This window comes from Eutrigla gurnardus (assembly GCF_963514095.1).
Source record: "Eutrigla gurnardus genome assembly, chromosome: 6".
NCBI lineage: Eukaryota > Metazoa > Chordata > Actinopteri > Perciformes > Triglidae > Eutrigla > Eutrigla gurnardus.
In genome coordinates this window covers 8822796-8837872 of record NC_139920.1, presented here as the reverse complement: position 1 = coordinate 8837872, position 15077 = coordinate 8822796, and the positions used below count along the sequence as shown (strand labels likewise).

General features: G+C 42.4%; 1 protein-coding gene across 1 annotated transcript in view; it reads left to right on the top strand.

Annotated features, from left to right (window-relative positions):
- The window catches only part of kif1aa (kinesin family member 1Aa), a 38986-nt gene extending 24782 nt beyond the window's left edge, over positions 1–14204 (top strand). The window contains exons 31-50 of the mRNA XM_084012201.1: positions 278–437; positions 559–649; positions 736–854; positions 939–994; positions 2433–2541; positions 2724–2790; positions 3222–3306; positions 3413–3518; positions 5207–5233; positions 7656–7770; positions 7877–8010; positions 8100–8161; positions 8241–8386; positions 9572–9760; positions 10006–10077; positions 10172–10293; positions 10450–10593; positions 10684–10876; positions 10966–11084; positions 11177–14204. Coding sequence (XP_083868327.1) covers positions 278–437; positions 559–649; positions 736–854; positions 939–994; positions 2433–2541; positions 2724–2790; positions 3222–3306; positions 3413–3518; positions 5207–5233; positions 7656–7770; positions 7877–8010; positions 8100–8161; positions 8241–8386; positions 9572–9760; positions 10006–10077; positions 10172–10293; positions 10450–10593; positions 10684–10876; positions 10966–11084; positions 11177–11219 — 2159 coding nt within the window. The 3' untranslated portion in view covers positions 11220–14204. The remainder of the gene's footprint in view (positions 1–277; positions 438–558; positions 650–735; positions 855–938; positions 995–2432; positions 2542–2723; positions 2791–3221; positions 3307–3412; positions 3519–5206; positions 5234–7655; positions 7771–7876; positions 8011–8099; positions 8162–8240; positions 8387–9571; positions 9761–10005; positions 10078–10171; positions 10294–10449; positions 10594–10683; positions 10877–10965; positions 11085–11176) is intronic.
- The last annotated feature ends 873 nt before the right edge of the window (positions 14205–15077 follow it).

The window sequence follows — 15077 nt, the reverse complement described above, 5'->3', positions numbered from 1 at the left end:
TGGCCATCAGGGGGCGACTCCTTTGGTTGCAAAAAGAAGTCTGATTGCATGGAAGTCTCTGAGAAAATGGCCCTACTACTTACCTCAGTAAACATTGTAAACATGAGTTTATGGACTAAAATCATATCAAATCATACAGTGTTCTTCAATACAGCATGATGTTTCAAACCTCATCCATCCATGGTTCACGCTGCCAGAAACCAACTGTGCCTGACCAGCTTGACTTGGCTGGCTACCTGGAAAGCCAGCTCTAACCTTATGTTGCGTTTCCTCACAGCTGGTGCAGATGAGGTGGAGGAACCGCTGAAGAGTGTGGACGGCCCGCTTGACACAACTCTGGAGCACCTGAGGATCGGGAATGTTTTTACCTTCAGAGTGACTGTCCTGCAAGCCTCCAGCATCCCTGCAGAATATGCTGACATCTTCTGCCAGTTTAAGTAAGCAATTCATAAAAAATGTTTTAATTCTTTTTTTTTCTAATGCTTGTCAATGTTTATCATGTTCCTTTGTTCCTTTGAGAGTTTCACATGCAAATAATGCAATTTGGATTGATTTCAGTTTCATCCACCGCCATGATGAGGCCTTCTCCACTGAGCCCTTAAAAAACACCGGCCGCGGCCCCCCTCTTGGCTTCTACCACGTGCAGAATGTAAGAAGTATCAGCCAGTCTGTACAGCTATGAGCTGGGAGGGTGAAATGGGTAAAATGCTTTAACATCCCTATGTTTTTTTATAGATTGCTGTTGAAGTGACCAAATCCTTTGTTGACTACATCAAGACTCAGCCAATTGTGTTTGAAGTGTTTGGACACTACCAGAAACAGGCTTTCCTTCCACTCTGTAAAGACGTCATCAGGTACCTGACTTACTCCACAGACAAAGATGCAATGTGTATGGTTGTGTTTTCATAAAATGACACATGATTGTTGTCCACTACCAGTCCACTACGTCCCTGCAGAAGACAGTTCCCCCGAGTGATGCCTCTGTCCAAACCAGGTAAATACATTCCTCAGAGTTAGTTGGCTTGAATCATATCATCTATGTTATGTTATTTATGTTGTATTGTCTTTGTATTGGTCTGCCTGCAAGTCAAGTCATCTTAGCTTCATGTTGTTGGGTATGAGCAGTTGACTCTGACGCCTCACCGGACCGGGAGAAATCGCTGGACCTGATCCGATACCTGGTCCCAGATGTGTTCAATGGGGCGCTGGTGGACTCGCTGTCAGACCACGCTCTGTCTGCGGCTGGCTTGGCTGCTTCCTTCTTACTGGAAGGAAACGAGCGAGCTCAGCTGACAGCTCCGCCCACCTCTATCTGTTCAGTTATTAAAGCTCAGAAGCCGGGTTGGTTATTGATGTCGGATCCAAGAGAATCCTGTCACCGAAAGCCTTTTTATATCAAGTGTTTGTCTTGGTTTTACATGAAATCCTGTTATGCCACATTTCAGTTCGTGAATTGACTACTATTTCAAAGAACACAATGTTTTACTTTTATGTTGAGGTTCAAGCTGCTGTGACAACAAGCATCAGTTTTGCTGAACTATAGCTCAACCATAACACAGAAGTCCTTCCAGCTATCGGGTTGATGTTCTGTAACTGACACTGTGGCATGACCTTTCTGTCGAGAGAGAGATACAGTGTCCCAAAAAAAGAACAACTAGTTTGTAATACAGTTCCAGCTAGTAGAAGCTGTAATGCTTTTAAAAATGAAGCTATTTGATATAAAAAGGTAGTTTTGTTGTGTCAGGATTCAGTTGGATTGGATCTTTGGTGTACTGTGTGTTTACTGTGGACCTGCGTGGTGGATTCTCCTTGCAGTTCCCTCTTGTTGAAATGGGTCACAGTGCCTTTCTGCTACAGTAGTCAGTCATGAATAACTCTAAGATAGGATAAGATGAGACTTTATTGATCTCCAGATGTGCATGCATGAAAAGAAACAGCCCAAAGAGGGAGGGGACGGTTAAAGAAATATACAGTATATATCTGCAGAACACATTATATAAAATACTACATTTATAATTACTACATATTTATTATATATATTATGTTTGCATGGGCTTTGACCAAATTGAGCGTGCTCCTAACTTCTTTTGTTGAACTACTTTAGATTGGAATCATAGAAAATAATTAGTTCGACAAAGTCTTGCGAAGCGGGAGCCAACAAAGCCAGAGCTAGTCAAGGTTTATGAATGCATATGTAAAATCTGAAATATCATAAGAAACCTTTGTGGAGAGAAGTGCAGAGTTGCCTCTAAATCTGCTGAAGGAAAGGAGCTCCTTCTACAGGAGGAAGTGGCTCCTCTCTTTCACCGCATCACTGATTTCCTTTCTTCTTCCCTTTCTCTTTCCTTTGTAGGTGTAGAGCAGCTCTTTGCTGTTAGCCACTGGTCTGCTATGAACCTGTCTTACACTCTCTATCTCCTTTTTCCACACAGTACCAGCCACCAAGCTGACAGCTATGACCCGCCCGCAGGCAGGACCCTGCCACTCCAAATATGACCTCATGGTGTTCTTTGAGATCTGCGAGCTGGAGGCCACTGGAGAGTGAGTATCCCGTGTCACGCCTCACCACGATCCAGTTTGGAAGGATTTGGCAGCTTTACATAAATTATTATTGTTCAGGATTAGTTATATCACTTCTGAAAAACTGGACCAGATGTATCCAGCACAGTTTATCACTGGCACATAACCAACAGCTAAGCTTATTTTCATCTGTGTCTTCCCAGCTACATCCCGACAGTGGTGGACCACAGAGGAGGAATGCCTTGTCATGGCACATTCTTACTGCACCAGGTATGTCAGTTACACTGTGAGAGACATGTGGAGTATTATAAATGAACTGAACATAAACAGGGCTGTATACGCATTGGTTAGCACTGTTGCCTCATAGCAAGAGAGGCCCGGGTTGGAATCCGGGTTCAGGTTCCTTCTGCGTTTGCATGTTCTCCCTGTGTACGCGTGGGTTCTCTCTGGGTTCTCCTGCTTCTTCCCAAAGTCTAAAGACATGCAGGATGGGGATAGGTTCATTTATAACTCTAAATTGCCCGTAGGTGTGAGTGTGATTGTGAATAGTTGTCTGTCTACGTGTCAGGCCTGTGATATTCTGATGACCTGTCCAGGGTGAACCCTGCCTTCCAGTCCCCCCGCGACCCTGAACAGGATAAGCAGGCGATGGTGGATGGATGAACATAAGCACATCTCCTTTTCTTTCTCCACAACCACAGGGCCTCCAGAGGAGAATCACTGTTACCATTGTACATGAGTCAGGAGGTGACATGGAATGGAAGGAAATCCGTGAGCTTGTTGTGGGTAAGTTTGGGTCAGACTTTTTCATCCTGAAAACCACAACATCACACCAACGGTGATGTTCCCTTGCATATGAGCTCTTCTAACTGAGGCACTTGTGCCCTCGTAGGTCGTCTCCGCAACACCCCTGAAGCTGATGAGACCATCATTGACCCCAATATTCTCTCTCTCAACATCTTGTCTGCTGGCTACGTGAGGCCCATGCAAGATGACAGGTACGTACTGGTGGAGACATTTGATGAAAAGATCTTTGCAAATGGAGTATAAAACTGGACCAACCTGTCTTTTGTAGGTTTTATTAGATTTTCAATCTACATGGTTTGTGGAAGTTCAATATTAGTGGCCATATATCTGTTTGTTTAAGGTTTGTTTAAGGTTGTGGCAGCTCGCTGAATTTGGAAACCACTCTATGCTCCTGATTTTATTGTCAACACCGGTGTTATCTGATGACCTCACCTTATTACTGTTGTGGCAGCTCCAACACTGGAAACACAGGCAAATGCATGGCAGACAGTAGTGGACCAGCTGCTTCCAAAAAAAGCATGGCAGAAGAGGCACAACTTGAATGTTAAAGCAAACCTCGACAAGTTTTTGTTTGTTATATTTTTATAATATCGTGTCTGCATGAGTGTAGTTCCCTCTCACTAACTGCAGGAGGCCATGTGACCACGAGTAAAGGGGAGAGCTATTTAACAGCACTTATTCAACCCTGATTCTGCCACATTAGAAGTCCTGAATTCACTTGTCCATGCTGGCTGTGCGACCCTCCTCGTTGCTAATCTGTGCTTTTCGTTCGTTTGATTGCCATCAGTGCATCTACATGTTGCATCTCACCTTGTTTACCACCTCACCTCTAACCCGCCTCATCTCTCAGCCATGATTACATCTACTAACCCCAACACTGACCTGTTACCATATAACAGTCACACGTTTTAACTAAGCACCCTCAACTGTCTGTATCTCACAGCTGAATGAACAGCCCTAACACCGTAGCACAACGGTATGACATTAAAATGCATGTCTTTGTAACTGCAGCAGCATGTACCACGGGGTAGTGTAAAATGAAGCTTCAAGCTCTCTGTACTTGGATTCACTGGGATGACATTGGACATACAGCATTCCATCTTCACTGATTGAATCCTACAAACAACGGGCCTCGGTGCCAAGTACTTAACCTGTGACAGTAAATAATGTTTTAGGTTGTTCTAAAGCCAGCCAGTAGTGGGCAGTAGGTTTCTTTTAAGACGGTGTGTCACCATAATGTTATGTAGGTAACATGTTTATTCAAGAAATATTGTAATTACTGCCATAAAGATCTATATTAACTGTTCAGTGGTTCATCTTTTAACATCCAAAATCACTTACCATTAACATCCCCACTGTATGGTGGCGCAATAACCGTGAAGTGAAAGCATGTATCATCCGGTATAATCACAACGTACTATATGAACAAATACCAGTGTAGATTTTCTATTAATGACTTTTAGTCAAAATGATTATATTCAAAGTAATATATGCCATTCTTATGATTTTTGTTACCTTCTATTTTTGGCTCATTGCTTAATCCCTCGGCTTTCCCAACCACACTCCAAAAGGCCTCACAATACCAGCAACACCACCACCCAGACCTGAGTTTAATCTAAAACCACCAAACGCTCCACGCAGCACTGTCCAGTGGCCCTGCTCGACTGGCCTTTCTTTGACCACGGTGCTGCACCCTTAGGTGCAGTTCAATTACAGCCTCAGTGGCCAAGAATTGTGTTTAAGGGCTCAGCACCGGGTCAGGCTATGGTCCAGTGTGGTCTCTGCTCAGTCTTGCAGAGACTAACATCAAGGTATATATGGATGCTAACATTTTTCTCCCTCCAGTCCACTAACGGAATGTTGTTTTTTGCTTTTGCAGACAGTTTCTTGATTCGGACATGCCTAGGTATATTATTTTGCCTCTCTTCTCATGCTCCTAAGTTACACAAACACCTCATCTTTCTAACTTCCTGTACGCCCTGTTGTCATTCCCACTCAGCCTTTCTCCCAGTCTGCCATTACTGCCAGCATCCATGCCTTTGTTTTCTCCCCTTCCTGACAAGTGAGGGATGTGGTTCTGCATGTCGGGGCGTGTGTGTCTGTTATCAGGCTGCTGTCTATGATGGACAGGGTCTGCATGGCTGGCTTTGCTTCATGTGGACTGTCCTTAGCTGTGTCTCTGTTGGAGGTGTCGTGGGGCCAGTATCACTCTGTTTCCACTTCCAAACAGGCTGATTTTAGAAATGTTGCTATAAATATTAGGTCACACTTGTATTTGTCTTTTGGATAGAAGAGGAATTTTAAAATGTTACACTCTGCCTTTCTTCTGATTGTTTACAGCTGTTGATTCATTTTTAAAAACAGCAGAGTCACATGCAACATGAGTGTGCTCCCTTTGAATTTGTACTGAAAATATCAGTATGGGTTAGAGGTATTAGTACTTGCCAGTGCCAGCAGAGGGTGTTAGTGATCCAGTATCACAACACAGATAATTTGAACAACAAAGGCAAGAGATGCATCCTGTCCTGAGCTATTAGTAAGGCTATTCCTAACATGCTGAGGAAACTCACACTTTCTACTCCACTCTGCTTATTATGTTTGTATTGTTGACCTTTGCAGTGAAGCAATATTTTGAATCCATGGATATGACTTTGTTAGTCATCTCTAACCTCGAGAGAGAGAGAGAGAGAGAGAGAGAGAGAGAGAGAGAGAGAGAGAGAGAGAGAGAGAGAGAGAGAGAGAGTATTTCCCATCACAGCTACAGAACAGGAACACTAGTCATCCGCTATTACTCAAGTGTTGTAATATGGATCACATCATTTACAGTACCCACTCTGGCACACTATTAAAATGCAACTATTAAAATGTAATCCAGTGAACCATTACCTCACCAGTAGCACTTTGCTCAAAATTGCTGCAATGTTGTGAATATTTTTAAATCTCGTACCTCGGCGAAACTCTGCCAAACACCAGAAACAAACGGCGCCTCACATGTTACGCCAGCAGCATGACTTCAGTCCTGGCTCCCTGCATTTTTAGGAGGTAGTAAAACACAGAGAAGCACATGCTGGTGTAGTGCAAAGAGGAAATTGCTTCCTTGTAGTGTAAGCGAACACTTTTCTACTACTGGGAAAGATGCGTGTGTGTGTGTGTGTGATGTGTGAGTGTTAGAGTTAATGCACTTGCTAATTACTTAAAAAAGAGGCCATCTCAACGTCGAGTTCCCCGTCGTTCGCACGGAGCAGCAGCGAGTTCTCTTTACTGCAGAGTCAACTCAGTTCATTGCTGTTTGCTTTCTTCTGGGTGACACATTGTTCACTTTCCCACAAGGTCACCCCAGTCCAAAGCCAGCGGGCCCAACATCTGAACCTCATGAAGAGTCCATTCAGCCTGTTTTTTATGGCTCACAGAAACATTAGTTTCCTTTTAGAATTCATGCTTGGATTATCTTTTTTTTTTTAAATTGAAGACTGTACCGGGATTCAGGCCAGAGGAATAACTGTTTTCAGTGTGTGATTATTTCCCCTCGGGGGGAAATGGGAAAAATCGTGTATATTAACGTATGGAGTAAATCACCGGCATAACAGAAAGCGGTATTGTTTTGCTTGAGGAACGGCCATGTGCTGTTGTTTGACCTTTCGTTGGTAGAGCAGGATGAGAAATTGCATCAAGTCGATCAGCACCTTCCACTGGATTTCTCAACGGCCTCTGTTGGGTGAGCTGTACCATCTGTGGCAGTGTTCACATAATGAGATAACAGTGTGTAAAAAAAAGACAAGCACCATCCCAGCCACACAAGCCAACACAACCACAACATACTTCCTGACTCTCACTTTTCTATTCTTTTGCCGATTTCTTCTTTCTCACAGCATTTCCTTGGGAGATGACCATAGGTATTTCACTGGCCTGTCCCTCATTTCATCTGGCTGTCTCTCCTCCCCCTTTCCTTTTCTGCTCTAATAGTCATCCTAGCTCTCTTTGCTTTTCTGTGCTGTTTTGTACAAAGCAGACCATCAGCTCAGTCAGTCTGCATGCACAAGTATCTCATGGCACTTTTATTGTCCTGACATTTTAGAAATAGAACAATGTTTAAATAATTTACAATGCTAAAAGTAAATTGATTGTTTTAAAAAAATCATGTTGTCACTGTAGCAGAGTTAAGTCCTCGTCTTTCTGTTTGTGAAATCTTTTTGATTATTGAATTATGTTGACAGACTTTAGCATGGGTTTAGCTCTGAGTGCTAATATTTTTTTTATGTAGAGCTCAGGACTTAAATTGTTGACTGCTGACTCATTGTCTTGGCTTCTTGTCACTTGGATCACCTCAGGACTTTTTACCGCTTCGAGGCTGCGTGGGATAGCTCCATGCACAACTCGCTGCTACTAAACCGAGTCACTCCGTACGGGGAGAAGATCTACATGACCCTCTCAGCCTACTTGGAGGTACAGCACAGTGCCAGCTTTCATGAGAGAAAAAGCTCTTAGCGAATCAGAGTGACTTCCTCCAGTGGATCAGTGTCAGAAATCCCTCCTCTCTTGTCACTTGCAGATGGAGAACTGCACCCAGCCCGCAATCATAACCAAAGATATCTGCATGGTGTTTTACTCGCGAGACACAAAGCTCTCAGCGTCGCGCTCTATCCGAAACCTGTTTGGTACTGGAAGCCTGAGAGCCGCAGATGGGTGAGTCCCAAACTTCAGACTATGAAAAACATCCAGTCGCTCCTGTGTTCTCTCTTCTGATGAAGAGCTCTGTCTTTTCCTTCTTCTAGAAACCGTACCACTGGAGTTTATGAGGTCAGCCTATGTAACCTGGCAGATGCAGGAAGCCCAGGTGAGAATCAAGACAAAGTCACCATTTGGCATTCAGCTCACCTCTGCAACATTTCTAACGCTGCACCCAACCACTCCAGGTATGCAGAGGAGACGCAGGCGGGTGCTGGACACCTCAGTAGCCTACGTCCGCGGGGAGGAGAACCTGGCTGGGTGGAGGCCCCGTAGCGACAGCCTCATCCTGGACCACCAGTGGGAGCTGGAGAAACTCAGCCTCCTTCAAGATGTGAGAACATTTGTTTCAGTACTTTTTCAGTCGTAGTTCTCCTACACACTTGGCAAGTTTCAGGTGGTTTCACTCTGCAAACTGACCTCTCGATGCACACTGCACTTTTAAAACATCTAAAAGAATAGAGATTTGATTATTGGTCCACATTGGTAAATTGATTTCAGCCCCTGATTTACATATATTACAGCATATATATGGATTGCGCTGCTTTAACCAGGTGTGGTGACTCGTGGTGTGTTTATAATATTTTCAACATGTGTGTAGCCTACCTTTGGTTAGGCTGCACTTAACAGGCTGCACCATAAATGTGTCTGAGAATGCTGACATGAAAGCCTCAGCTTCTTCGGGGTTTTAAGTAAAGAAAGATCAGTTCACAGAGCACTTATGAGGATTACTGTACATCCTAAATAAAAAATACAGTGTGAATAAAAACAACATAATATAGAAGAACAGCAACAACAATAGCAAAGGTTATTGAAGGAAATCTGTAAAATATGAAATACAACTTTACGATCATATTTGAATGGTGTGGGGATTTAAAATCATGCTGCAGATTATTAAGATTAAATTGCAATTGTGCTACAGTTCTTCCTTAATGGTGCAATGCTTCTTAGTTAAAATTAAAGCTCAACTGGGAATATAAAATTAGCCGTAGCTTTCTTGAAATCAAGTTAGAAGACAGGAAACAGAACTACAGATGTCAAATTTCAAGACAAGAACTTGTGTTTTGTCATGATTTAACTGCAGAAAACTTTGAGACGTCCGATTTATGATCTTCTGAAAACAAGTATGTGATGTGGGAAATTGGTTTCATCATCAGCATAGCAATGATAAGACACACAGCAGAACTGACGCATGCAAAGGGAGAATAAGACAGGACCCCAGATAGATCCTTGAGTAACACCAGTTTTTCAGCAATGGATACAAATAAGTTACGATCAGAAAAATAGAAAGAAAACCATTCAAGAGCTGCACAGCACAAGATTTCCCTACCCACTTCCTCGGACTATCTAATAAAATATTATGATTTATGGTATTGAAAGCAGCTGTGCTGCTGATGGAAACCAGATTGGAATTTGTCAAATAACCTGTTTTGCTCTACCATTTTTAGTTGCTTGCAGTTACTTTCTCTACGTTTCAGCGAGGGACGTTGTCAACGGTTGTGATGCGTTTTTCTCTCAGGTGGAGAAGACCAAACATTACCTCCTCCTGAGGGAGAAACTGGAGTCTACCCTGCTTATGGCCCAGGATTCCCTGCAGTCCTGCGTCACTGAGGAGCTGAATGCTTCTCCTCAGCCTCCCCAGGTCGACCAGGAGGTCAGCTCCGGCTCTGAAATCACCACCGAGAGGCAGAGGGAGCTCGCTGCCAAGGTCAGCCATCATCACTTTTCACTTCAGAATCTCATGTTTGACATAAGTGCAGTGTTGATTGTATTTTGTTGCCAGATAAGAATTTGTCCCGTTCTATGATCTGAATGTACCTCAGTGTACATTATATGCATTTATGTCAATTTGATGTACAGTCTTTTGACGTTACAGATGTGATTTAACTTTTCTAATATATCTTGTATGTAACCTGAGAAGACATTTTAAGCTCCCTGTCCATTTCTACACAGTGTTTGCGGCTGCTCACTCACTCCTTCAACCGAGAATACAGCCATGTGTGTGTCAGCGCCAGTGAAAGCAAGGTAGCACTCAGACACGAGGTTTAAAGCTACACGTGAAAAATGAAAAATGTGTTCTCAAGTTGACCGAGCATGCGTCTGTGTGTTTGTGTTACAGATCTCAGAGATGTCCGTCACACTGCTAAGAGACTCTCCTTCAATTTCTGCTCTCAACACAATCACACCCTCCTCAACATGCCCTTCACTGGTTGAGGGTTGCTATGGCGACACTGGACTCAGGTCATTGCTAAGACTAGCGATTATTGTTATTATTCTGTAGTGGGATAACTTGATTCACCATTGATGGTTCAGTCATGGCAGAGTACTTTGGCTGCATACGGTGCAGGTAGCTGCTCTGCTACCAGGACTCACACGTCTCTTGTTTCTGTACGGCAGACCCCCTATGCCGCGCTCTCGTGCCGTCAGCCCCAGTCCTGACACCCTGCAGGACCCAGAGGCCAAGAAGTCCGTCAACGGAGCCTCTGAAACCAAACCACGAACACGCAAATATGTCCCTGACATCCAGGAGATTAGAGTCAGGTGTGTCTGCCGGTGTCTGTATCACTCGCTGCTGTGGAGACTGTATCACTTGGTTTCGCGTGTGCTGACTTTTTATCTGTGTGTTTGCAGCCCCATTGTGTCAAAGAAGGGTTACTTACATTTCTTGGAGCCAAACACCAACGGATGGGTGAAGCGCTACGTTGTTGTGCGGCGGCCGTACGTCTACATCTACAACACGGAGAGAGACTCTGTGGAGCGGGCCATCCTCAACCTCTCCTCTGCCCAGGTGGAGTACAGCGAGGACCAGCAGGCAATGCTGAAGGTTGGTACTCTCTAAACATTCCCTCTTTCTGCTCCTTATTGGTGAAAACCTGGTATAAGAAGTTTAAGTTTTTGTGGCTCTTTCCCCAGACCCCGTACACATTCGCTGTGTGTACAGAACATCGTGGAATATTGCTTCAAGCCACTAACGACAAAGAGATGCATGACTGGCTGTATGCATTTAATCCTCTCCTTGCTGGAACTATCAGGTTAGAAACTACTTTATTGGTAAAAGTAAAGATACACTTGTAACTGGAAAATGCATCCTTAATACAAATGCCTCTTCCTTTCTGCGTCTCAGGTCAAAGCTGTCGAGAAGACGAGCCGGACAGATGAGGATGTGAAACAGGACTCTGGACAAATCTCATGAGAGAAGGATGAGAGCAGAGACTAAGATGTACATAGATTCTTGTCCTGATCCCTCCCCTTGTGCTGAGCCCCACCCTTCCCTCCCACCACAGTCACCAACAACCATCCCCCCCTCCCCCGTACGTTCTCGGTTTACCACTAGTGTCCTCAGCACCTAAAGCGCCCGTTTCGTGTCAGGCCTTTGCTGCGTTGTGAGTCTTGTAGTCTGAAGAACCTCTTCAAAAAGCTGTCACTGTGCTGTACCAGTTTATTCCTAGCTGGACGATTGAAGAAACACGGAGGAAGTAGCAACAGTTTCCTGTGTCAGATTACATGCGTATGGTAATGTACTGTAGTTGTTGTCAGTGGCACATCGAGCCTTATACATTTACTACTTAAAACAATGCAGTGACATTCATTTTTACCATGTCGGTGAGGAACACATTGCTACATTTGCATCAGTTAATAGAAAAAATCATGCAGATTCCTCTCTTCTCTACAGCTATATATATATATAAATAAACATACAGTGTCTACTCTGGTTTGCATACAACGTACAGCTCGAAAATACACGCTAAAAGAAAAGAAAAATCACAGTTGAGCGTAGAATAATTCTCTTTTCTTTCTGGACCATGAATCCTGACGTGGAGTAATCCGCCTCCTATTCCTGAAACGTCTTAGAAACTTTAGCACACACAGCCTGGCAAGGGAATGGCATATCATCATAGACTTCATGTTCTTGTGGCATTTTGATCATCCCGTGTCGTTTTAGCTACTCGTAGGAGCACCAAGGGCATCTCCATTCACACAATAAGTAATCAGATGTCATCACCATTAATCTTCCCAGTTTAATCTCATTCTCTACCTGAATTTTATTTGTTTTAAAATGTGATATATTTAGATATTTAACAGCTTTATTATTTATTTCTGCATGTATTTATTTACAAAGACATTTATATTTCTAAAGTAGTAGTACCGTGCAATTTCTGCACACCGCACTTTTTAATATGAGTTCCTTAAATGTTTGGATAATACAACCTTGTCCCCATGCTGTTAATGCTATTTAATAACTTTATGATTGGCCACTTTCTTTGTGCTGAAGATTACTTGAATACTACTATCCCCTTTAAGATTAGGATAGTCACACCTGACCTTTGACCCCACTAATATCCTGTACATCTGAAAAGGTAGAGAATATCAAGGTGGTCTGTCCATCCTCAGCTGCACAAAGCTACCTTGTTAAATGATCAGACGTAACTGTTCCTCACAGTACAGAATAAGAAACTTGTTTTTTCTGAATGATATGTATATTGATTAAATGTAGTGCCTCTTTTCAATCATACTGCACAGTATGCCTCTGCACCAGTTGCTCTCAAACTACATCCTCCATGCTGCTATAATACTGTTCTGGAAGTGTCTGCAGATCGTATCACATCGCTTTCCCGCTTTTCATCGTCGTCATCACTTACATATTCAGACAACAAGGTATAAATAATGTAAACATTACATATCTAATATGGCAATCAGCTGTCATATAATACAGAATGTCCACAACACAAGAGTATTCTCCATGTTTATACATTAAAAAAACATCCTACTACATATTTCAGGCTTGTGTTATACAATCATGCTCTGAATGGGGAAGAAAAATCAATGTACACCTGTTTTTGTTTTTTAATCCATTCATGTGATTCATGCATTTACTGTCCATTCAAATCGATCATGAATCTGAAAGTGAACCTCGATAACTAGTGACAGATGCAGCTTGAAAGTTGTGTGAAGTTAGATTGATGAGCATGTCTCAGGTCAGCCAGCCTAGAGCACATGCTCACTGACGGTAGTCACCTTTGACTTCATTACATCTCAAAGCATTACACTGTTACACTGTCGCAGGGGATTACATCACAACAGCAGTATGTGTTTTTTAATTTCCGCTGCTCTTACATACCTTACCCTACTATGAGAATATTTTCTGAAGTTGGAAATTATTCTTTGTGTTGTGGACATATTTTGAAGGGATCCAATCAAAACATTTTACAATCCTACTCGTGTGCACGACTGTCAGTAGTTGTGGCTAATCAAGCACTCAAATGTCTGTTTATCTGTTATGTTTGTTATGTAACAAAGTCCTGTGATGGTCAGAGTCTATCACAGACTTTTCGTGTCAGAGACCGCAGATGTATTTTCATCCAGCTTCAGCATCATCGTTGCTGTACTGTACATCACACTGCCTCAAGCACTCCGTTCTCGACTTCCTTTAAAACCCAATCTCATAACGTGATCCCGGGATTGCTCCAGTCTGATCTCTATGCTGAGATTATTCCTTCTGTTTTTCATCAGGCCTTTTTAATGTGCGTCACATTTGAGCCAACCAAAGTTTTCTTGGTGCAGTTACACAAAAAAATAAAATCACACTGAATGTACATGGATATTTGAAAATACTTATTCTGCTGGAACGGTTCTGTGGACTTGTCTTTTGTTTTCACAGTTTGGTTCCTAAATGATTGTAGGGTCGGTTACTATCAGGGAATCAAGTGGAGGTTGTGGGATTTACCTGTAATAATCTGTCCACTGATGTGTGACGGGAGCTTGGTTCATCGTGGCGCTGTTAGGCATTGCATCTTATACAGAGTAATGCTGTAGGTAACCTTACTGTCACTCTTTTCAATATCTACCGTCACCATCACGCTCTGGCAGCCTTCACAAAATCGACTTTTTCTAATCCCTCCCCTCCCCTTTGAAGGAACATCATTGACAGTTTTGTGCTTCCACATTATTTTCAAATTTCAACAGTACAGTTCTTTTTTTCCTTCTTCAAATTATTTTGCATTGTATATAAACATGATTGCTGTGAACAGTGTATTATAAAGTTGCACCCATTTACAAAATCTTGAATGGGCAGTAGTTCAGTCAGTGTCTCTGAGTGTTGGAGTTTAGCGTCAAATGTTTGTGTACACTATTAAATAAACATGGAAATTATGCAACACAAAGTAATGGACTCCTCTTCTTTATAGGATGCATGGCATTCATTCTCATGGTGAGGCCCAACATGAATGTGGTCTGTTTTATACTCCAGAGTTTTGGATTTCAGATTTGATCAAAGTGAAGTTTTTTAGAAATGATGTTATAGTCAACTAAGGTAGTTATGATGACCAGGGTACCATGATGACGAGCCCTAGTGCTCACTAGTCATGAAGCACACACACAAATGACCAAATAAAGACTTGACATTGCACTACATCCATATGCATACATCATAGTTGCATATCTGAATTAGACCTGAGATGGTATCAAAATTTCATGATAAGGTTATCCTGGCCAAAATCCTTGGCAATTCACGATCCTGATAATCATCAAAATATGCTTAAAACTCCTAAAATGGCAGCAAAACATACTGGAATCACGGAACCTTACATTTTGTAAAGAAACATCGTTTTATTAATTCACAAATAGAGCACATATTCTTCTTTAGAGGAAATCCTTATGGACAAATTAAAAATAATGTGTATAAAAAAGAAATAATCCATTAAATTGAGTCGTGTTTAAAGTTAATTTAGTTGTTATCTTTATTTAGAATAAGCATATACTGTAGTTATGACTACTGAATATACTACAACAACAACAAAAAGAAAGAAAAAAGAAAGAAAAGAGAACCATAATGGAGCCTTTCCCAGGGCGTATATAGAAAATGACACCGAGGTAACCTGCGTTCTCCACCCAACACGTTGTAGAGGCACTGCCCGCATGGTCATGCTACGGTTGCCATGGAAGCAGAATCCAGAGTTGCCATGTCTGCATGCCAGCGTTTTGGGACCGTTTATATTGCATTTTAATTATGGTCCTATTGTAACTAA